This window comes from Eptatretus burgeri, chromosome 10, assembly GCF_056783735.1.
Source record: "Eptatretus burgeri isolate ZD-2024b chromosome 10, Ebu_testis_v1, whole genome shotgun sequence".
Classification (NCBI taxonomy): Eukaryota; Metazoa; Chordata; class Myxini; order Myxiniformes; family Myxinidae; genus Eptatretus; species Eptatretus burgeri.
This window is the reverse complement of record NC_140970.1, coordinates 3,411,972-3,435,658: the sequence shown is the minus strand read 5'-3', so window position 1 is coordinate 3,435,658 and position 23,687 is coordinate 3,411,972. Positions and strand designations below refer to the sequence as shown.

At 44.9% G+C, this 23,687-nt stretch overlaps 2 protein-coding genes across 3 annotated transcripts in view; one reads left to right on the top strand and one right to left on the bottom strand.

Moving 5' to 3' along the window:
* The window catches only part of LOC147017835 (putative ATP-dependent RNA helicase an3), a 66,421-nt gene extending 53,592 nt beyond the window's left edge, over nt 1-12,829 (top strand). For both annotated transcript variants that reach the window (XM_085896858.1, XM_085896857.1), the window contains 10 exons: nt 485-570; nt 7,056-7,154; nt 7,405-7,565; nt 7,647-7,791; nt 7,942-8,086; nt 8,213-8,394; nt 8,673-8,790; nt 8,942-9,095; nt 10,479-10,570; nt 10,824-12,829. In XM_085896858.1, coding sequence (XP_085752984.1) covers nt 485-570; nt 7,056-7,154; nt 7,405-7,565; nt 7,647-7,791; nt 7,942-8,086; nt 8,213-8,394; nt 8,673-8,790; nt 8,942-9,095; nt 10,479-10,570; nt 10,824-10,873 — 1,232 coding nt within the window. In that variant the 3' untranslated portion in view covers nt 10,874-12,829. The remainder of the gene's footprint in view (nt 1-484; nt 571-7,055; nt 7,155-7,404; nt 7,566-7,646; nt 7,792-7,941; nt 8,087-8,212; nt 8,395-8,672; nt 8,791-8,941; nt 9,096-10,478; nt 10,571-10,823) is intronic.
* A 283-nt stretch (nt 12,830-13,112) lies between these two features.
* Nucleotides 13,113-19,801, bottom strand: DPT (dermatopontin). The gene is made up of 5 exons (XM_085896866.1): nt 19,557-19,801; nt 19,196-19,338; nt 18,635-18,760; nt 14,888-14,992; nt 13,113-13,847 (listed from the first exon to the last, which is right to left on the bottom strand). Exons 1-5 carry the CDS (start codon nt 19,743-19,745, stop codon nt 13,787-13,789), a joined length of 624 nt encoding a protein of 207 aa, XP_085752992.1. The 5' UTR covers nt 19,746-19,801; the 3' UTR covers nt 13,113-13,786.
* Between the last annotated feature and the right edge of the window lie 3,886 nt (nt 19,802-23,687).

Below are 23,687 nucleotides of genomic sequence, written 5' to 3'. Positions count from 1 at the left end.
TTGGTGGCGATTGGCCTTGACCTTCAACGTTAGCGCCTCAGGTCAAACATATTTGACCCCAAGGTCAAATTTTCAAGTTTTAGGAACCATATCGTGTAGTACCTCAAATTGAACACCTCGATGAGTGCTTTCTAGATATGTCAAGCTTGAGACCTTATGACGTCATTTGGTGACATTATGAGGCAAACGCATATTTTTCATGGTTACTCTGTAGAACAATTCTCATCGGAATCTCTCGTAGGCAGATATTCCTCAAGGAGTCGCTCCTGGTGGATAGCAGCTCTGTTCACCTCAGTGTGACCTTAAAGAAGTCACACGTGGTCACCTTTTGGCAAGATACGGGTTACCCTGCGGGTGACATAGTTTTTTATTATTATTTATTTTCCCTGCTCTCCATCCTAATAGCCCTCTTGGTATACAAATTTCTCTTTGTTGCTCCCCTCCCCCCTCCAAAATCTTTTTCTCTGCCCCATTTATTTTCCAGGGTCGGGTAAAACGGCGGCGTTCCTGGTCCCCATTTTGAGCCAGTTATACATTGAGGGTCCTGGTGATGCCTCATTTGCTTCCAAGGTATGTCCATCAACCCTGTGGCCACCGCACCATGCTCATGGCATTTAACCTTTAACGACGTACATCGGAATAATGTTTTATTGTCCCTTTAAGACTCAACAGATTTATTTTGTGGATCATTCGACTCCATGAGACTAAATGTTTCCTTGCTGATTGTTAAAATCCAGGGTATGCAAATTGTTTATATTATTGTATAAAATATTAATGTACAGGTGGTGGACAAAAAATGTAACCACCTGGGTAAACGAGGGACACCAAGCAAGGGCTTCCACACATGTCTGGCCCACGTGTTAATTCGGCAAATAACACATCCCAGCATACTTCGGGTCATTTATCAAAATGCTGCACAGGCCTGGTTGCCTATAATTATGGCTAGCATGGCTGCAAGAGGAGACCCCCCCCCCTCCCAAATGCTGATCATCCAATGGCTTGATGAGCACGACACTGATGTTATCCATATGTCATGGCCTTCTCAGTCACCAGATCTGAACCCATCTTAGCATTTATGAGATATTCTGGAATGACGCCTGAGATGGCTTTTTCCACCTCCATCAAACAGGTGTGAGTCGATTGATTTTTGTTTTTTTTCTTCTGGTGGAAGAATGGTGCCGCATCCCTCCTGCAGAATTCCGGACGCTGGTGGACTATGCCACAGTGCATACCAGCCGTACGTGGTGGCCCAATACCCTATTAAGTGACTTTACATTGGTGTTTCCATTTTTTTTTTTTGGCCACTACCTGTATGTATATAATTACCACGTAAAGTGCAAAGTTTGGTGAAGCAATTTGTTCACTTTGTCTGTCTGTCTGCAGGCGTCAGTCGATGATCGAGGAACAGCGTTATTTCAATTGAATGTTATACTTTGAACACTGTAAAACACGAATCGCAGAATGATTCAGAACACGAAACTGCAGTTTAACAGTACTTTTGCTGTGAATTCGGCAAATTGTACGGCATCTCATCCCAAGCACGCATGTGCACAGAGGAGTAATGCAATTGGTTTAGCCTGTCTGCAAAACTGAAACTCTCTCGGTATCGGGGAATATCGAGACTCAGACAAAATGGCGGCTCGAAGGAAATACAGATCGTGCTTGGAAATGCAAAGCAAGAGTTTAAAAGACCTTGCCTCAAGACTGCGTGGGGTGAAGGTGTCCGATGAAGTCTCTCGTTAGGTAATGGTTTTTTTTTTCTTAGAAATTATAATCGACTAGAAACACCCGTTCCCTCTGGGAGCGGGAAAGGAGGGAGGCAAGCCTAGTGTTGGCTTGATGGTTATGGTGGAGGGCTTGGGATCCTAGGGTCCTGAGTTCAAATCCTGCTCGACTGTTGAATTGATACCAGGTGGGGTTGACTCATCCTGTCATCCTTCCGAAGTCGGTAAAGTGAGTACCAGCTTGCTGGGATGATTGAGCCATTCGAGTATCCTGCGTCGGAGTGGCGACCCGCCCAGGATTGTGCCTAATAGCCCAGGAGACTGCTTTGGCAGCGCTGACACTTCGTGTAGACCATACAGAATATGGTCCCCATGGATAGATGGAAGGAGGTGGTGTTGGCAATTTTAAGTTGGAGCTGGCCATCCCCACTTTGTAGAACATTCACATTCACACCTTCAGTACAACCACCAAGTTGCAACACATTTTGTCACACAAACAAACAGACATGTATGTTTTAACACATTCCCCCATAATCTATGATGACTAGTTTTCATGGTACGATGACGGAGAGAATTGGCGTATTTTAGAATGATTTATACAACTTCTGGAAGTTGGATTTGTTTTTTTCACAATAACATCCAATTTCCAAGTGATTCTGTCCAGTGGTAGTGCAGGAATGCATTTGTGGAATGATAATTCACCCAATTCTTATGAAAATGCCCTACTTTAACATCAAAGTAATAAAAACCCAAGATGGAGGTGGCCATCTCAACTTAGGAGAACGTTCCCAAGCACACCCAGAATGCAACCACCACTTTTGAACTTGTTTAGGAGTACATAAAATACAAATCACTTGTGTAAATTTGCCAAGTAGTTTCTGATTCTTTAAGGTTTTCATACAGAGATATTATTGTAATACAGTACAATCCTTTCAACTGCTGGGACTTGAAGAACATTCTCCCACCGGGAGCGGCGCTGCACTATACACATTTACATAGACCATTTGCATTGTCTCCCCCCTCCCAAACCCACATGACTGATTTATATATTAATTTTTTCATGCCAAAAACCTTCCTGGGCACACCTCAAGTACAACCACCATTTCAACTGGTTTTGTCCAGCAGTTTAGGTGTGCATACAAAACAAACAAAAGCACACAAACACATGCACAAGCCAAATTATATATATATATATATATATATATATATATATATATATTATATATATATATATATATATATATATATATATATATATATATTGTTGCTGCCACAGGTCCCGAGACGCCAGCTTGTCACCCAGGGAGATTAATCCCCGGCTGTCCTCGGTAGCGCCAGACCTGGGGCCACCGCTCACAATTGACGTTGCGGTACTGTGGGTTGTTTTAGAACCACGAACGCCATCCAGTCAACCATGAGTTCCAGTGTCCACCTTCTAATTATTCTGTTTAACTGGAGGTCACGTAACCTGAGCGAGGAGCGTGCCCTCGAAAAAGCACCAATGTTATCTCGATGAGATTTTAATTGGGGCGGCCGAGCGTTTTAACAGCTGGTGAGTGCCGACGATTTTTGGTTAAATCTGTGGTAATTACCTCCCAGTCTATCTCGGTTCAGACAATGCTCAACCAATGGAAGGAAAGGACAGACACGGACAGGTAGGAAATCGACAAATGATTTGTTAATAATAAAATAAATAAATAAAAATAACTTTTTATTGGCTGAGGTAAATAAAGAATGAATTTCAAAGCAAAATCAATCAAAATTCCAGGAAAGAGACAAAGAGCAAATGCTTATCAGGGGTTGACTTACTTACAGTTAAACACAGACAAGGGTACCCAGCAGATCATTCAGGGGGAGGGAGGGGGAAGAATCGTCTCGCTCACCAGAAAGTCGTCCGTGAAGCGAAAACGTCCTGAAATGCGTGCGTGCGTGCATGTCACGTCTGTCACCAGCACCCAGCCCCGCCATGCATCCTCTCCCGAACAGCCTTGAACGCCAGTCGACATCTGGAGGGCACCGGGATCGTCCATCGTGGGTTTAGACCCTGGTGTTGTTGGTGACCGACGCGTGCCTCACTTGTTGGCGGCGCTGCTCACACCCACATACTCACTTGCCGAAGCACTGGGAAGGACGAATTGTCTCGTTGTTGTCGCTGGTCAGACACCTGCTTCTTGCTCGCTTCTCAAGCTTACTTCTCGTTCTTTTCTCCCTCCCTGGCTTTCTTTCGCCCCGCTTTCTTTCGTCTCCCGCTTTTCTACTCAGAACGTACCTCTCACTCGTTTTTATATCTGGGCCGTCTCCGCGGGTCAGTCCGCCCCAAGCTCACCCCGCCCCACTGGCGCATGGTTACCATGACAACCCGTGTGCTCTCAAAAAAGGCGGGCGTCGGAGCTCACGAAAGATTGTTACTGAGAAAGAATGGGGGGCTGGCTTCAGAGCTCATGAAAGAAATGTGTGTAAACGTGTCTGTCGTAAAGAAAAAGCTTCCCATAAGATAGGGGATCTATCCTTTACCCTTCTCAACGCATCACATTTAAGATCCCATTAGACATGGGGATGGGGCTAATCTGAACATGCATTTAAGGAAATAACTGTCTGAGGACCTAGATGTGTGGATGCATTCATCAGACCAGATTCTGAAATCTGTGACAATATATAATTTTTTTTGATTATATATTGAATCAACACTGCCACAAACATTAGGAGACCAACCGAGCACAATAAACACTTGGGGATGACATGGGTCTGGATAGATTTTATCGAGTTGGAGATCTTGGGGCTTGAAACAGAACTTGGGGGAAGCGGGATGCAAATGGTGCCATGCAAGTTGCACACAGAATGGTTTGAAGCACGGCACATGTTAGTCTTCGGGAGGAGCTCCTCACCCCTCTCCAACTAATCTTCAGGCATTACAAACACGAGCGACTCACAATACACGAAGTAATGATGGAGAATGCCTTTTGGGAATGTCGTCACTTGTTGGCCCATGGCATAGACATGTGTCCGAAACATTTTCAGTTCATTTTGCAAGAGATTTTTGGCATGTGGGTGGAAAGGACCAACCTTTGCACATACTAGTCAATCGATTTAAACATTAATAAACTGCTGACACTCCTGGGAAAGTTATTGATCCGAAAACAGGCAGAAAGCATTGGATGTGCAGGGCACAGTGACTTCTGATGTCATTGGAACATGTAGAAGAATGCTTCAATGGTCTTTTGTCTTGGGCTGAAAAGATTTTTGGTTACAAATTTGGTCTTTGAAGTTCCTTGCAGGGTACTGCTGCTGCTGCTGATGTTTTACACAGGTGGGACTGTTCTTGTTTGGATGCAGAGTGAGGGGGGGGGGGGTGTATTTAACAGCTCGTATGTGAAAATCTCCTTTTTTATTTTCATTTTATTATTTGTTTTATTTACTTTGGTCGTTGCTGAAAGTGCCATTTGTCTTATCAAGTGTTCATCTTCATGGAAATCTATTATGTTTATTTTGGTTAAATTCGATATTCATGAACATTTCTGCATTTATTACCTTTGTCACTAAAGGTGGACGGAGGTTCTTTTCCCCCTTTTTGTCTGTCTGTCTGTCTGTCTGTCTGTCTGTCTGCAAGATATCTCATAATGTTATGGACGGATTAGGGCAAAACTTGGTGTACAGGTTGGGAGTGTGACGAGGACCAATTGATTTGATTTGGTTTGGTTTGGTTTGGTGAACACGCGGATTTGGATCCCGATACGAGAATTTTTTTTTAATTGTGCTAGTGATTAAAAAACGATGTATTGGACGATATCTCAGAACGTTATGGACGGATTCGGACGAAACTTGGGGGATGACTTGGGTAGGTGACGAGAACAAGCCGATTAGATTTTGCTCGAGGTCCAGATGCAGATCCGGCCTATCTGTGCGATACAAAACCTAAACTAATCAGCCTGCTTGTGTACAATGCCTTCAGAAAGTATTCACACCCCTCAAGTTTTGTCACACCTGCAAATATGTGCAAAGCTGTTCCAGACTTACCCAGGAAGACTCGAAGCTGTATTCGCTGCCAAAGGTGCTTCGACAAAGTATTGGCTCTGGGGGTTGAATGCTTATTGATGCAAGACTTTCAGCTTCTCATTTTCAATGAATTTGTAAAAATTTCTGAAAATGTTTTCACTTTGTCGTGATGGCGTATTTTGTGTAGATCGGTGACAAAAAATATAAGTTTAATCAATTTTATATTCACGCTGTAACACAACAACATGTGACGACAGTCGAGGGGTGTGAATACTTTCTGAAGGCATTGTACATGTTACATCACACGTTGCAATCTATTTTGGGAAACAATAAAGGATTCCAACTTCCAACATGATGACATGACCCAATGGCTCTCGGTTCTTCATTTGTAATATAGAAGCAAATACCAGCTGTCGCTTCACTGACGGGAATACTAAAAGAGAGGGGTGGGGGGGAGGAAGGGGAGGGGAGAGCATTGCCTCACCACACGTCACCACACACTCTGGGAGGGAGAGGGTGTGAGGAGGTGGGTTGGAGCGAGAGAAAGGGAGAGGGGGAGAGCGAGGAAGGGGAGGGAAGGAGCGCCTCACGACGTGTTGCAATACACTCGGGGGTGGGAGCGAGGGGGGGGTGAGGAGGGTGGGCTTGGAAGTCAGAGAGTGATGCCTCACCACATGTCTCTATATGTTCAGGGATGGGAGGGTGGTGGGCGTGAGAAAGGAGAGTGAAGAGGGGGACAGCGACGCCACATGTCGCTTTACACTCCAGGAGAGAGAGGTGTGTGTGGTGTGAGAGGTGTGGGAGAGAGAGAGAATTGGACAAATGAACACTTTTTTTTAGCATCGGAACTGCTGCCAAGTTCAATTCTGCAGCTTAAATTTTGTAATTTGGCTCAGTTTAAGAGATTCTCGAGGGGGTGTGCCTGATTAAGGATAAAATTAAATAAGGCCGTTAATTATCTTCAAAACGGGTTTTAATTAACCCAAACACCCAATTTTCACTCTTGCACTTCCTTCTTGGAGCCCTTTGTATGCAGGCAAAGTTTTTCAGGCTGCTGGGTTTCATGCTTTTGGAGTTATGGAGGACACACACACACGCACACAATTTTGAGTAAAGCTATGATGATGATGTTTTTCTTGTCTTTTTCCTTCTTCCTGTCTACTGGCAATTTGAACTTCAAAGGACGAGATTGTTTTCACGAATACGCATCACTCTTTAAAAGGCTATTCATGGTCATCTCAACTAAAATGTGCAGGAATTTTGAGCAGGTTGTGTGAAGCAAGACTGCACCACCTTTCCTCATGAATACTAGCACAATATCGTCGGGATGCTTTGCAGGATATGTCCCGATTTGGGCGGAGAAAACAGTTTCCCCTCGCCCTGATACTGGCACCCACCCGCGAGTTGGCTTCGCAGATCTACGATGAAGCTCGAAAGGTATTCAATTATAAGCGTGAACACATGCACGAACTCTTTTATGAAACGCCGGCAAATGACCACCGTTTGCACGCTGAAAAGCATTTCTGGTGTCTGTCTGTCTGGCACCTGTGCTTGTCTTTTATTTATTTAATTTTATTTTTCATCCATTACTCATAATCAAAAAATATTTGCTGAAAGAATGTGTAGCAGCATTTTCTTGATCACAGACTCCAACCCTTGCCTCGCAACTGCTTTAATGCCATGACAGTTCTCGTACCGTTCGTGCGTGCGCCCCTGCGTGGTCTATGGAGGCGCTGATATTGGGCAGCAAATCAGGGAACTTGAGCGAGGCTGCCACCTGCTGGTCGCCACACCTGGTCGTCTCGTGGACATGATGGAACGTGCCAAGATCGGCCTCGAGTACTGCAAGTGAGTTTTTTTTTTTTTCTGCTTTGGAAGCATTGAGTGCCGAGGTGGCGGAAAAGCAATGCACGCACACACTTCCTTCAGGTACCTTGTCCTGGATGAGGCTGACCGGATGCTGGACATGGGGTTTGAGCCACAGATCCGCAAGATTGTGGAGCAGGATGTGATGCCCACACGTGGTGTGCGTCAAACTCTAATGTTCAGTGCTACATTCCCAAAGGAGATACAGGTGTGTTTCGAATGGTGTTGGGCATGGCCGAGCCTTTGTGAACCCTGAAAAAAAAATCCAAAATTTTAATTGTTTGACACAACAAAAGCTCGATTAGCGATCGAGCTAACGAGTTCGTTCACGACCCTTTGTCATCACCTGCCTCCGTAGCTTCTTGCACGTGATTTTCTCGAGGACTACATATTCCTTGCTGTTGGACGTGTTGGATCTACTTCTGAGAATATCACTCAGAAGGTTGTGTGGGTTGAGGAAGAAGATAAGAGGTCCTTCTTGCTGGACCTTCTGAATGCTACAGGTGATGCAATTTCTTTGTCTATTTCCAAAGTTTGATCTCGTGCTCCGTCGTCATCATGGCCAATCTAAAAATGATTTTTGAGCAATTGGAAAGAAAGAAAAAAAAATGTTTTGGCCCATGCCGCAGGCATGGAGTCTCGTACACTGGTGTTTGTGGAGACTAAGCGTGGAGCCGATGCTCTGGAAGGCTTCCTGTACAATGAAGGCTATCCTTCGACGAGTATACATGGGGACAGGTCACAACGGGACAGAGAGGATGCTCTGCAACAATTCCGCTCCGGCAGATGTCCCATCCTGGTGGCCACTGCTGTAAGTTCTCTTTTTCTGAGGTCTTGTCGACACAAATTCTTTACACCATTAAGAGCATGATAAACCCAACTGTGGATGAGATGGTGAACAGACAAACATTGGATGAGCAAATGGACAGGATTGGAGTCAAACAAGGAACGTATCTTTGGGGGGTTTTGCTTGAGGGATCGAGTTGCTACAATTGAGGATTGCCGACGAGTAGGATTGGACAAACACATTTATAAATCTCTGTAATTTCCCACTTCTCTGGTTCTCTCCCTCCGTGCCAACCTTCTCAGGTTGCTGCCCGCGGACTGGACATTTCCAACGTCAAGCACGTGATCAACTTTGACCTCCCGAGTGACATTGAGGAATACGTGCATAGGATTGGCCGTACAGGACGTGTTGGGAACCTTGGTAAGCTATCCGTTGTCTTATTTCGCTTAGACGTGAGTACTAACGTGAGCAGTGCTTTATTCTGAAGTCACCAAGATCCTAAGGATCATTTGAGGCATTGCCAATCTTGATAGGTGGTGGCCCCCATGGTCGACTTGTGTTTTTTTGCCAGGCCTCGCCACATCCTTCTTCAATATGAAGAACTCTAACTTGAGCCGTGACTTACTGGAACTGTTGGTCGAAGCCAAGCAGGAGATGCCCAGCTGGCTTGAGGGCTTGGGGTTCGGCCAAGGGCGCAGCAGCGCCGGCTGGGGTCGAGGCCGCAGGTGGGTTTGCCCGTTTGGTGTTCCCTTTTGATCGCACAGCTCATGTCGCTTGGATCCTCGGTTTGAATCCCATACTTTGTGTTGATCTTTCTATTATTTCTCAATGTCCTCATAATTCACCTTTTCCTGCGTCGTTCTACTTCATGTGATGTACTTTCTGTGCAAGCTTCTCCAAGATCCTTTGATCCAAAAAAAGATGTGGGTTAAAAATAGAAATGTCTGCAAATTGGTATCTATATATTAATACTGAAGGACCAATTTTGTGCTCCTCCTCGCGGTCGCGTCACGTTTTTCTCGGTACTGTGACCTGGACTGAAAGAAACTTCGTACCTGTAAAAGTGCATTGCACATAGTGGCAATTGTCAAACTTTCTGAAGCAGAATAAACACTTTTTGTTGAGACGGGGGCGAGGAGTGAAGAGGCGAGGGCGGGGGATGAAGAGATGGGGGCAGGGAGTGAGGAGGCGGGGGGGGCAAGGTAAGCAAACTTTTGGGCGGGGATAAGCAAGTTGAAAGCGGGAGACGGGGAGGAATGGGGCGGGGGATGAGTGGGCGGGGGCTGGGGTGAATTAGGCGGGGTTGAATGTGAGGGGTGGACAGGGGGAGGGGCCCGGGGGAAAGTGGGGCGGGGAATCAAGAGATGGGGGCAGGGAGTGAAGAGGCGGGGTCGGGGCCGGGGTAATTAAATTTTTGGGCAGGGGTAAGCAAATTGAAGGCGGGGGGAATGGGGCAGGGGTGGGGGATGAGTAGGCGGGGGCAAGCACGCCCTGTCCAGTCTATGTCCCTTGAGTGTGGGTGAGCTGGTCAGGGTGGTTGAATGAACGGAATCCGTCTGTGACGGGGTTTCGGCTAGTTTATAATAATATAATCTTTGTTCCTCTACTGCTGTTGTTTTTTTTGTTTGTTTGTTTTTTAATTTTCCTTTCGTATGCAGCACATGGCTGCAGGTTGAATAATTTGGTGTGTGTGTGTGTGTGTGTGTGTGTGTGTGTGTGTGTGTGTGTGTGTGTGTGTGTGTGTGTGTGTGTGTGTGTGTGTGTGGAGAGGCAGCTGTGCCACTGATGAAGTGCCCCCTGTAGACTAGAGCACGAATTTAGAATTTGTTCAGGATGCTGGTGATAGCTCGCCCACTCTTCCTGAGGAACACTGTGGGATCTTTCACATCACTACTGTTGGTAGATGGGAAGCCCAGTTTAACGTCCATCCAAGGGATGGCACATATTTGTGAATCACCCTGCCTGTGAAATCCCAGGATGACTGTTTGTTTATCGTTTGGTCGGGCTTCGTACCCAGGCTGGCCAGTGTACTTTCCTCTTGGCTGTCCTGCCAGCCCACTTTTCTTTCTGTCTGTCGATATAATATTGTGCATACATCCACTTTTCAGGAGTGCCGCAGCCTTTGGCGGTCGGGATTACCGCCAGTCCCATAACCCCACTGGACCCCGAAAAGGTCCTTCGATGGGAAGCAGATCCTCAGGTACCTTTGAATGCATTGTGGAATGTTTGTATCAATCATCCATTTGGCGTCACCCCCGCAGTTTTGCTCATTTTCCAGCCTTGCGATTGTGTGCGTTTAGTTGTGCATTCATTACTGTTCTTTTTTGTTTGTTTTGTTGTTTTTTTTTAAAAAAAATTATCTCATTCACTACGTAGGTTTTAAATCATCTCGTGTAAGTGTTAAAGCTAATTGACCATTCATTTTTCTGTCTTGCATCTCCAAAACATGATAGGCTTTGGTGGAGATCGATCACGTGGTCAGGTGGACTGGTGGGACAACTAAAGCAGCACCCGGTGCCAACTTTTGGCACCACACATGAGCTCTTCACCTTTCCTGCCAAACATCCCAACGATCCCAAGCCGTCCTTGCGCTGCCCTCGGCCAGTCACAGCATCGCTGGCGTTCACCTGGTGGAATTGTTCCACCTTTTCCTTGTAATATTTTAAAATTTTTGTTTACACCTTTTTCGTGCACATCCGCCTGCTCCATTTGAAGGGAGCGGGTGAAACTGTGCCATAGTTCCACGGAAGGTGTTGCTTTCGTCCCTCGCCGTGTCGCCATCGGATATGGCAGGAGTGGGAGTTGGAGAGCAAGACTGTCTCATTGTTATGGCTGCACATTCTGCAGTCGGACCCAGATTCGTTTATTCCTTCATTTTGTTTTGACCGCAGTTCGCTGGTGGCTCTGTGTAGTAATCGAGTTGACTCCATTTCCAAAATGGCGCCTCGTGCGCTGCGAGAGAAGCGTGGCTCGTTTTGCCATCGACGATTTGCTCCTCTTTCGCCTTTTTAATTTTATTTCACCTGCCTCGAGTCGCTCGTCTGAAAGGTGAACAAGCATAGAAAAAATTTGTCAACTTTGATTAAAGCCACTACAGTATCGTGACAGTTATATTTCCACCACAAGTTCATTTGAGGTTGCAATCACATGAATGCAGACTCTTCCTGTTCTCCAAAAATGCTTTTTAATTGCTTTTGCTCGTTTGCAAAAAATAAAAAAACAAAAATAAAACACAAAGGTGAGTTTGAAATGCTAATTTGGTGACGATGCAAAGGGTCACTTCGTTCTGATCACACATTTGTCTCTTCCGAGGTATCCTTTGTTTGCTCCACTGCTCTTCCTCGAGTCTATTCTTTGTGCCACAAAACCGGTTCCTACGCGCACGTTCTTACTCTTCGGGAAGCGTAATGATGTCAGTTCGGCAGATTTCTGGGCTGTGTACATGAATCGGATGTTGGAAGTTTATATTTTTTACTCCTGAACTATATTTTTTTTTTCTTCTTCTTTCATCTCCAGTTTGCAGGCTGCTACTGCTTGAGCAAAGTGGTTGCTGTACACACAGTGTGCTCTGCTTTGCCTTTTTGTTTTGCTGTTATTTTGATTGTTTTTGTTTTTTTAATTAAATAAAAGTGTTTGAGATGGGTTACGATAAATTGTGGGGTGTGTTGGGGTGAGGGAGGTGGGTCGGGGTGGGTGCATTTGAGTGGCTAATTTAATACTTAAAACTTCGAAGGCACGTGGCAACCTGGAGCATTGGTCTGGCCACCAACTTAGGACTCGTTTTGGTGGGACCAGGCGATTGTATATAGCATGGTACGATCGGGGAAGAGGAGGAGGAGGGGGGGGGGGGGAGTTTGCTCTACGACCCTGACCAAAACGCGCGTTTGATCTTTTGTCCAATGCGACCTTTAATGAGCCCGTGCCCATGGTTTACTGCTCTCCACCGCCCTTTGTTTACTTTCGCGCCTCCAAGCACCGATGTACTCTTCGAGCACTTCCTCCACCCCCTTCCCTTCATTACCACCACGACCCTCAAGTTAAACAGCCATAGCAGACAGTCATATGCATTGTATGAGGCAGATGTTTGTCTGTTCATGCTTGCTCCAAAAATCCCTCAATATGCACATCCCTTTATGAGCATCAAATACTTCCTCCTGGTGCAGAACAACAGATTGCCACTTATTTACTCTGTCACCTTAATTTTTCATCCCCCCTTTATTTTCATGTTAATAATTCAAGGAAATGTCCTTTCTTTGATACTGTTTCCTTTGTTTGTTGTTTATTTCCCTTTTGGCACAACACCGTTCGTTGCTTTTATTTTTTTTCGATTTTTATTGTAACCGACCTTTTATCTGCTGAGCCCATTTTACTCCCCCTTTTGGTCTTGCCAACTGACAGTTGCTTGCGATGTGTTCCTTGTTTTGTAGTTTTACGTGAAAATAAAGTGGACAATTCTGCACCTTCGGAGGCCTTTCCTTGTAGTCAAGCTGGGTGGTTCGTTAAACGGTTTCTATTCGCTGCTTGATCCTTGGCTTCTCTAACCGTTTTTGCAATATGATATTTTAACTTGTAAGGTATCTGTAGTGTCGATTTCTCCACTCTTACGTTTTGCTTTTGTTATTAAAAGGCTTTTGAATGCATTTCAGAATGTGAGGGCCGTACGTGTTAGAGGGCAAATAAGACTCCTCTTGTATCTTGCCGACAAAACTTTCACATCACCTGTTTTCCAGGACTCGCTTGAATACATGTTTTGATCTTTATTAATTTTGTCGAATGATACATTAATATATATGTCAGCAAATTTTAGGCATGTTCTGAATGGTTTTGTAACCTGCAAAGCATAAAGGTACCATTTGTAAATGATGGTGGAACACCGGCAAAAGGGGAGAATGAGAAAACAATCGTAAGAACAATGATGTCATAAAATGGTTGAGGTTGAAATTATTGTTTTCGATGTTGCTATGAATTTGTTTGTCTGTCATTTATTATTCTGACGATTATAAATGGCAAAACTCGGGATTCGAACCGAGCAGGGGCCGTGCAAAGGATAAATGCGACACCTGCAGGAATTGAACCTTATCTTCAAGGCTTTGGATGCAACAAGCTGTGTGCATCTCGCATTGAAATGTTTTCATTTCTTTGCTTCATCAAACTGCACCTTTATTGAAATGATTGTTGTGCTCGAACCAGTTCCGATTTGCATTGTCTGTTGGAATGAAATGCATTGGGATGGATGGTATACCGGCCTCACTGGGATGCCGAGATCCCGATGCCCAGGGCATTGTGGGTAATAGATGATCGGCCGGTTCTCTTTTTATCTGTGTCCATCTGCAAAATCTTCACGTGAATGTGTTAAAGCAGGGCTTCCGTTTTATTCCTGTTTAAAACGAGTGTGCGGTGTTCCAACGCTTTCAATTCAGGGTTTGACACAGGCAACTGCGGACATTTGGCACAAGATGAACTTCCACTGGCGGTCTCTGCAACAAGCAAAATGCATCGAGTTTAGGACACGCCGAAGTTTAAGGCCCTATTTGTCCTGCTCAAAAAATCTCAGCACTCCAATGGCTCACATCCCACGGTGAACAAATTTACTTTGGGGCCAACTTGCACTGTGCTGGCTGAAGGAGGGCTGTACAGCTGAAACCAACACGATTTTCTCTCCCCTAATTTTATCCACCCATTACTTGGACTGGAAAAACAATTGTTCTTAAACCATCAGAGCCTGTGAACCGAGACTCGTAGTGGAACTTTTTCACATATTTGGGCAGATTTTTGTACTTTTACATGAACTGCTTGGGGAGTGGACTGTGGACAAATCAATATTGGGATTTGAACCTGTGATTCTAGCACCAGGAGTTGTTCAGGTAGGAACTCCAAGCGGGCCAACAATGTTGTCCTGGTCATTACTTGAAATTGCCAGTTCAGTTCGTTCCTGATTTATACCTTACTGAGGCCTCGAAGGTTAATGGATAACATTTCTAACACCGGTGGAGCTTATGATGTTTCTGCAATTGCATTTGATAGTTGTAGCTGGAAGATGAGTAAGTAAATACTCATGTCCACAAGTGCAAAGTTTGAAGGTGGGGAAGGAGATTTGTCCTTTGAAAGTCCCATAAAGATTGCAACAAATAACTCTCAAAACGAGTGGGTTTGGAGATTTACAAGCGATTTTGATTGGCCTGTTGGGCATTCCCATTCAAGAACTCATCAGCTCTTGCTGAGATCCTGAGTTCAAATCCCACATGCTGTCCTGTCCAGTGTCCCTGCAATTCATGCAAACACGTCTAATACATTCACTCCCTACATGTGACATATGTACAGCTCTCCTCCATGGGTCCTTAGATCATGACTTCAAAAATCAAAACATCTTTTGTTATTCAACCCCTCTGAGTTGTTCCATTAATAACTTCTGATTTGTTTGGTTTTTTTTAAGCATTTTAAAAAAATTTATCATTATATGCCTTTATTTTCTTCATTTCCAAATCTATGAACGTATTGACTTGTATCAACTACTTACCGCTTCACTGGGCCGAAGGTGGACTGTGCTCCATGGATGTAGTATCCGTGATCCAGGTAAAACTCCATCTCCTCGGTGAGGTACGAAGGGTAATCTGTGGTCATCCTAACCACACAAAGGTCATACTGTGTATACTTTGTGATGCCTCAAGTTCTGATCCTCATATTGATATCACAATACAAGCCGGCAAACGAGTAAATCCACATACTAAAGCACAACTGTCCTGCATGCACGCCCCTGTCCATGTTTCTGCTTCAGAGCACCATCGACATCATATCCCTTTTGAGGTTTTCACTTGTTCAGCTTCTCCTTCCCCCATCCCCAAACATGGTGTTGGCATATTTGTACAACTTAACAACTCTTCCTTTTTCTATATCGTTATTATGGATCGCAAGACCAACACCAACAAGTGGGGTCGAGAGGGAAACTTGGAAACACGTGGTGAAGAAGGGGAGGAGGACAGGGGGTATACAGCCACAATCTCAATCACAGAAGTGGAAGGGAAAATGGGGGGGGGTGGGGAACAGAGCAAAATACAGTATACAATGTAAAAAAGGAAGGAGATACAGAAACTTGGAAACTCAGAAAGAAAGGGACTTGGGAGGGTGGGTAGATCAATGGGAGTAGTAAAGATCAGGGTTATGGATGGGGGATGACCTGAGATAGTGGTGAAAAGCCATCTTGCAGCCATGGAGGGAAGACTGAGATTGAACAGACTGACAGAGTTGTTTCCAGTGATGAGAGAAAAGGGGAACGAATGAGTGGAGGTGAGTGGTGAGCTTGGAATTTGGGACTTTAATCATAAGGTTACTGGCAGCCTGTGTGCACCCTACAGAAAACAGAGGGTGGGGAGAGCATTGAAAGGGCAGAGGGTGCAAGACCTGCGAGAAGACAGATTACCAACCTGTCTATGATGTGAAAGCGATAGGCCCAGAGATTCAGCTTCATCGTGGGAGATTCCATTAAAAGCCTTTAGTTTCAACAGAGTGAAGCTGAGCAAGCTGTGAAGCAGGGGCAGCAGACCAAAGGGGAAAATGGTTTTCGAACAAGCTGTGGATGAAGATGTTGTCGGTTCATAAAAGTTCAGATGGCCAAACAAAGACCTTTTGTGTGATGGAAGATGCCCAAGCTGGTTTTGGATACAAACCTAGATATGTGGTTTAACCTAAAAATATCATGGCTGATTGTGAAGTGCAAAAGTTTGTGTGACTGAACCTCTTCGAGAGGATTGTTAAGGAAGCAGTTGGGTGGGTTTACTTGATGGTATTTTCAGAGACTCAGTGAAAGTGTGACATTTGTCATGATTGAATGATTTTTGTGTTAAAGGACTGTACATTGATTTTTCAGGACTGTTTGACCAGCTTGTGATTCTGTCAAGGTGTAAGGAGAGGGAAGAGGCTTGCAGCCTGCCTACCTGAAGAATGAGGGGTGTCCTGGCAGAGGGTGGACTAATCAGTAAATGGAGATAGGTGATTTTCCAGAGTCAGAGAGGTCATTGATGAAGATTAGGACTAGGACTCGGCCTAGAACACTGCCGCGGGGCACTCCAGCCTTGACAAGGAGAGGAGATGAGAGAATCCCATTGAGAGCCACACATTAGTTACGAGTAAAGGTGAGTAACCCACGAGTGGAGTTTCCTTTGGATGCTCGGCAGAGAGTTTGGAGAGCAAAGCGGGATGCCAGACTGCATCGAAGGCTCAAAATATGTCCAGAGAAACAGCCTTGATCTCATCTGACATTGAGGGCCTCCACTCATTGTTGGGAGAGCAGAAGCAGTTTGTCCAAGGTGGAGTGTCCTGGTCTGAAACCAAATTGGTGATCTGAGATAACATTGGAGAAAAGGAAGGATTTCATATGAACTGTGATGATGGATTGATTTCATGACCTTGCTGATGATTAGAAGTAAGATGATGGCTCTGTCATTACCTCCTTTCACTTGGTCCTGATGCAGAGAAACTAAAGGTCCTGTCACACCTTGACGATTTAGCCAGCGTATGCCGACGTATGAAAAATTTGTCTAAAACGCTGGCACACGTCGAATACGTTATGGGTAAGTTTTGTATACGTTAAGAGCATGCTGGCATACGTCGTAGTACGCCGAGCTCGTCGATAAATTTTAACATGCTTGAAATTTTTCGACATATGCCAGCGTATGACCCACACGTTCCGCATATGCTGGCCATAAGTTGTAGGCACGTTACGCGATCATTGACACACGTCGACACACGTTACTTGTAAGTTACTCATAAGTCAAAACACGTCGAGGCAATGGTTTGCGTCAGTGTTCCAGACTCCCTGGTTTGTTTGTTTGTTTTTTTTCTTCGGTATGTCGGTGATGTTGACACTTCGATTTCTAGTGCGGTTATAATATAATATAACTAAAGGCTTCCGCTCAACGATTCAAATCATAACCGCACTAGAAATCGAAGTGTCAACATCACCGTCATGCCGAAGAAAAAAATAATAATAAAAACAGGGAGTCTGGAATACTAACGCTAAACATTAACGTCGAGGTAATCCTCGACGTGTTTCGACTTATGAGTAACTTACAAGTAACGTGTGTCAACGATTGCGTAACGTGCCTACAAATTATGGCCAGCGTATGCGGAACGTGTGCATCATACGCTGGCATACGTCGAAAAATTTTCAACATGCTGAAAATTTGTCGACGTACTCAGCGTGCTTCAGCGTGCTCTTCACGTATACAAAACTGACCCATAACGTATTCGACAAATTTTTCATACGTCGGCATACGCTCGCTAAAACGTCAAGGTGTGACAGCGGCTTGACACTTCGATGTCTAGTGGGGTTATGATTTGAATCGTCGAGCCGCAGCCTTTTAAGAGGCTATGCCACGTGATCGTCGGCGATACGCTGCCGCGCGCTATGCATACGTTAGACTATCGTTGGGCATAGGTGGTGAATGCTGACAACACGCTCAGCATTCGTTGGTATAAGTTATCTATATGTTATCGAAACGTTCTGTGTACGTTACTAATACGTTATGCCCAACTCGTTATGAATACGTCCAAAACTGTAGAAAAAAAACATCAATAGTTCAGCGTACGCCAGCGTTTTACATACATTTTGATACGTCGCCATACGCTGGCTAAAACGTCAAGGTGTGACAGGGCCTTAAGCAATGAGTCTGTTCCGGGATTCTCGATACTGTCTCATCGATTGTAGTTGTGGTGATGCAAATCATTATGGTATTCTCAAAGTGTAAACATCAGAACAGCAATCATCTGGAAACCAAGATGCTTTTCTTATAACTTAAATTATTCTAGAAAAGTTTCCATTGAAGAACATCAGTATGAGAAGGGGGAGGGAAGGAGATTAATAAGGTGTGCCATTTTGTGTGTGTGTGTGTGTGTGATATAGATATTGTCCCTTGTGAGGAGGTGTACTTTGGATAAAGTTTCAGAAGATGGAGTTTCGAGTTGTGGTTGATAAGATGATAAAACGATTTGCAAAGCATGTACCATTGAAGTTAAAATAATGCGATATTAATCGGATAGAAGTAATTCGATAATGTTTTAAAATGTATGTGTGATCCTTAAAAGTATTGCTAATGCCTGGAGTGGTTCACCAGCTCGGTGTGTTGAGTGAAACAGTCAGTGCACCCCTGCATATCCCATTTGGATTTTGAACCCATGCCATAAAAAAACCATTTCCATCACACATGTATGAGGATGGTGAGGAATGAATTAACAAACTGCCGAAGCAGTAAAGTTTGCTTTAACGCACCAGCAACTGGTGGGGCAGGTATCCCGGAACTTGCAGCAGTAAAATTGCCACTCCCGATCCAGCACGGCTTCAAAATAATTGCTTTGGACTCCAGCCACGATCCCGTTACCTGAACACCGCTGGGACCTGTGGAAGAATGGCAAACTCTCTGAATCATCAACCGTTCATTCAATTTCCTGTGCTCGCTCGACCTCTCTGCTCAGTCCGCCTCTGCCCGGTCCGCCTCTCTGCTCGGTTGACCTCTCTTTGCCTTCCAAACACAAATCATTTATCTTTGGCATTTCAGTACTTTGCTCATGATATTGGAATCCCAGGTTCACAACCTCGGTAGTGTATGCATTTGTCTATTGTCTACTCATGTCTTTATAATTCAGGTAAAGGTAAACTGATGGCTACCTATCCTTGTAATTCATGTTGAAACTACAATTGTATAACCTCGTGTCTGTGATTCATGTCAAAGTACACTCTGCACGACTGTCTTTGTCCCGCATGCAATACATGTACAAGATCCTCCATCATGACCTTGGACGACAAAAACAAAAACAAACAGTCTTTCCTCACCATTGCTGCCCAGCTCTGTTGTAGTCCTCCCAGAAGCACTCGGTGACCGGGCCTAACCAGGATGGAGGTCGGCGACACCCGTAGCTCCAGAGTCTGTCTCGTCCCTCATCCTGATTAAAGAAACTCAGTGCAGAGCTCAGAATCTGTTTGAGAAAGAGGAAAAGTATCTGAGAGACCAAGTATTGGATACATAAGAAAGAAAATGCTCCTGGTGACGTCGGATCAGGCTCGAGTTGAGAAAATAGAGGAGACGCAAAGAGAAGGTCGGTTGATCTGTGATTAAACACTTACTGTGATTGACATTTGAAGAGGGAGTGTAAAGGAAGAAGCACCTGTACGAGAGCGAAATGGATGCATGTACCTCTCCATGGGGACATTGATGGTAGAATCTCTGTCGGTACTGGTTCAACCACGGAACGTAGATGGAGGGTTGAGGCTTGGGTTCGGGTTTTGGACTGCGGCGTGCCTCTCCTGGCGACCCGAGAAGGAGAAGCAAACAAAGAGTGAAGAACAACACTGGGAAAGAAAGAGAAGGTGGCTGGCCAGCCATGGCGGCTCTTCGTGTGTGAGGGTGGCGAAGAATGGGATTTTTTTTTTCCTCCTTATTTTCATGATTAATAAAAGCCTCTCTCAAACTTTCCATCTGGTTACCATATGCGAGGCCGGGCTGTCTCAGCCAAGCGTGGATCAGGGCCAGTCTTGGCTTCCGTTACCTCTGTTAGCTCATCTCGCCGAGCCAGTCTCGGCGGTTATCATTTGAATGATCTATTTCCCTTATTAAACTCGAGCTCCAGAACAAGTGTTCTTCTCGTGTCGATTTCTAATCCACACAAACTGCACAGACTTGGCCTTCACTTGTGTAGCCTTGTGCCAGGTCGTTTTGTTTTGTCCAAATTTCAACATATTGTCTCAACTAAACTGCTGATGTCCCTGAAATCGGTGACGTCCCCTTCCGCGGACTTTCGGACGTACGTACAGGACAGATATAACTCGATGCTATCAAGGGCTGAAAACGATTTTGTGAAGCTGCTGGATGGTTTTTGATTTTGGAACTGCACGGTGCCCTTCTGCCAATGACCTGTCAACGTTTTCTCTTCGGTGGTTGATCGACGGGGTGCTAACCTGGGGCCTTGTCATGCACCACCACAAATGTACTGAACGTTCCGGATGTTTTCAAATCCGTCACCAAGTGACTGTGAGGGCAAACGGGAGTTACTGAAGCTCGTTGAGGATTGTGATGCGTGATCACTTCAGGACGAGGCTTGTTTTTTGGCAATTACATAGAACCACTGCGAGCAACATGGGTCAGTGTTGGAAAATTTCCTGATCCACGAGCTCACAGAGCAATACTTTGAATACAGGGACGAGAGGGACGCGTCACTGCCTAGGAGGGACGAGAGGGGCGCATCACAGCCTAGGAGGGACGAGAGGGGTGCGCCGCTGCTTCGCATGGATGAGAGGGGCGCACCGCTGTTTCAGAGGAATGAGAGGGGCGCGCCGCTGCCTCGGAGGAACGAGAGGGGCGCGCCGCTGCTTCGGAGGGACGAGTAAGCGCGCCGCTGCTTCGCATGGACGAGGGGTGCGCTGCTGCTTCCGATAGATGAGAGGGGCGCACTGCTGCTTCGCATGGACGAGAGGGGCGTGCCGCTGCCTCGGCTCTCTCGTGATGAAGCTGAGTCTATCAATTCACCATTGCCAACAGGTCAGTGGTCTCTCTGTCTTCTTTCGCCTCCTTTCTGGTCTTGCATACTCTGCCACCTCGTGCTTTGTTCCCCCCCCCCCCAGGTATCTGTAGGACGCACATGGTCCACCAGCAACCCCCTCCTCGTGAAACTGCCTAACTCCAGAACCACTGCTCACCTCCACTTATTTGTTCCTCTTTATTCCCAATCTTTGGAACTGCCTTCCATACTCTTTTTGATGTCATTTTTCTCTCGCAGTCTTCAAGACAGCAATTCACCACCATCTGAGGTCATCCCCCATTCAAAATCATGATCTTTTCTTCACCCGTTGAACCACCCCATCATCTTAATCTACCTTCTCCCTCCACCCTGCTCTTGGTTTTTCCCCTTCGCCTGCTGTCCCATTTATTATGTTTTGTCCTGATCTGTTCTGTGTCCTAGGTCTTCCATGAGCCTAGACCGTCTATAAAATGAATAACAATATTAATAATAATTATAACTGTGAGCAGTGAGGCAGGGGCCCAAATGTCCGTTGTCCAATATGAGGCAATTTCAAACCACATGACGTATGACATCATCGTTAACAGCATATATATTCCCCCGGGGTACTCGATCATACACACCAAGTTTCACATCAATCGGATGAATGCTGTTGAAGAAGATTTTTTAAGAGGTTCACCTTTAATCCAACACTGCGGCCAAACGACGTGGCCAATGACGTCACAATTAACACATGTTAAGTTGATCATATGTGCCAAGTTTCACATCAATCGGTGAAACGGTTTTGAAGAAGATTTTAAAAAGGTTCAAAAAAAACCCCTTAAATCCAACATGGCGGCCAAACCACGTAACAGATGAATTGATCTCAAAAAAACTTTTTTTGCATCATGGGTAGTTAATCATAACCTGCCAAGTATCAAATCGATAGTATTTGCAGTTTCGGGGAAAAAAGGATGTTTTTGTTTAATTCCAAGCTGGTTGCCATGGTGATTGCAAAATCAAATTTTGGAAAAAATATGTATCAGTTCCCCCATTCGCCCCAACATTGCATGGGAAGTTTCAACTAAATCGGTGCAGCGGTGCCCACGTTACAGCTTCCAGAAATATTCGGCGGAAGAATAATATAAACAAGTCTGAAGATGACGATGGTTCACGAGCGGTATTTGACGATGTAGAATGTTTCAGAAGTCAAGGATGAGACAATGTGATAATTTTTGACCAAGTTATAAAAATGATCAACATGATGTGGTACGAGTGACAGGTTATTAACTGCAAAATGTCGAAAACCCGGTTTCGTTCAACAACTTTCAAAATGTGACCTTTGCATAATCTTTAAAGGTCCCAAAACAATGTTGTGGACATTAAAATAAGGAAACAGGATACGGGCTATAGCTTATTGGAGTTGGTTCGTCAAAGAAGATCGAAAACCCGGTTCGATTCCCACAACTTTGAGAATTTGACCTTTGTGAACTTTAAAGGTCAAAGGTCAAGGATTACGACCTTTGGTGCAAAACTTCCTTTGGAACATTCCAGGAACAATATAACGTCAAAAAGGCTATGTGGCATTTCGCACTCCTCGGATTATCCATACTTTGATGAAATCAGCGTAAAAACAAACTTGAAGGGGGCGCCACGGGCAAGGTGTTCGAGATAGAGCAAAATGGTTTCAAGACTTTCGGTGGGGAATGACCTCAAGATTATTCATAAAAAATATTGTCATCCTAGCTCTCAAAGTTTGGGCGGTCGTATGATTTTTATGTCATAATTCGAAATTTTCTAAGTTCGTGACCTTGTGACCTTGACGTTGAGACGAAAATGAAAAATCAAGCTCCGTGGGGCTATGCAGGCTCCATTTGGCTAACCAAATACTGAAACTCCTGCCACATTCGACAAACCCCCTCGGAGAAGATGTATATTGAAATCGGCGACCCCCTAAAAACACAATTCGCAATTTTCTAAGTTCGTGACCTTGTGGCCTTGACCTTGGGACGAAAATGAAAAAGAGCTCTGGGGCTATGCAGGTGCCATTGGGCTAACCAAATACCGAAACCCTTGCCAGATTTGACAAACCCTTCGGAGAAGAAAATTTTTTACGTCAAAATTTGCAATTTTCTAAGTTCGTGACCTTGTAACCTTGACCTTGGGACGAAAATGAAAAATCGAGCTCCTTGGGGCTATGCAGGTGCCATTGGGCTAACCAAATACTGAAACTCCTGCCAGATTCGACAAACCCCCTAGGAGGAGATGCTAATTGAAAACGGCTACCCCCTAAAAACACACGTTTTTTGGGCGTGGCTCCGCCCATAATGGGCGCACCACGCCCATTTTCAGGAAAACAACGAGATCATGATATAAACCTCCCACCAAAATTTATCAGGATCGGATCAAAACCCACAGAGCTATGCTCGGGACAGACAGACAGACAGACAGACAACAATAACGAATATAGTGGTTACTTATTTTTTTCGTGAAAATTTTTTTCGTGAACCAATACAAGTCTGGAGACGGCGATGGTTCACGAGCAATGGACACAGTTCGCCTTTTTTATTTTTTGACCTTCGAGGGGACGCCACGGGCAAACTGGCGGGAATCGGGAAAAACGTAAATGACGAAAGTTGTAGTACTCAAAGAGCACTACTTGCATACCAACTTTCATTCGAAACAGTTGAAAACCCGAGGAGCTCGATGCCCAACTTATTGATTTTTTTGACATTTTCTGAGTTCGTGACCTTGACCTTGAGACGAAAATGAAAAAAAAATAAATCGAGCTCCGTGGGACTATGCAGGTGCCATTGGGCTAACCAAATACC

Coding starts and splice junctions, on each gene's coding strand:
- DPT (XM_085896866.1), bottom strand. CDS start 19,745: ATGGCTGGCCAGCCACCTTCTCTTTCTTTCCCAGTGTTGTTCTTCACT. Junction 14,993..18,634: donor ACCTGCCCCACCAGTTGCTG/GTGCGTTAAAGC, acceptor TTGTGTGGTTAG/GATGACCACAGATTACCCTT. Junction 13,848..14,887: donor ACCTTCGGCCCAGTGAAGCG/GTAAGTAGTTGA, acceptor TGCTTGTTGCAG/AGACCGCCAGTGGAAGTTCA.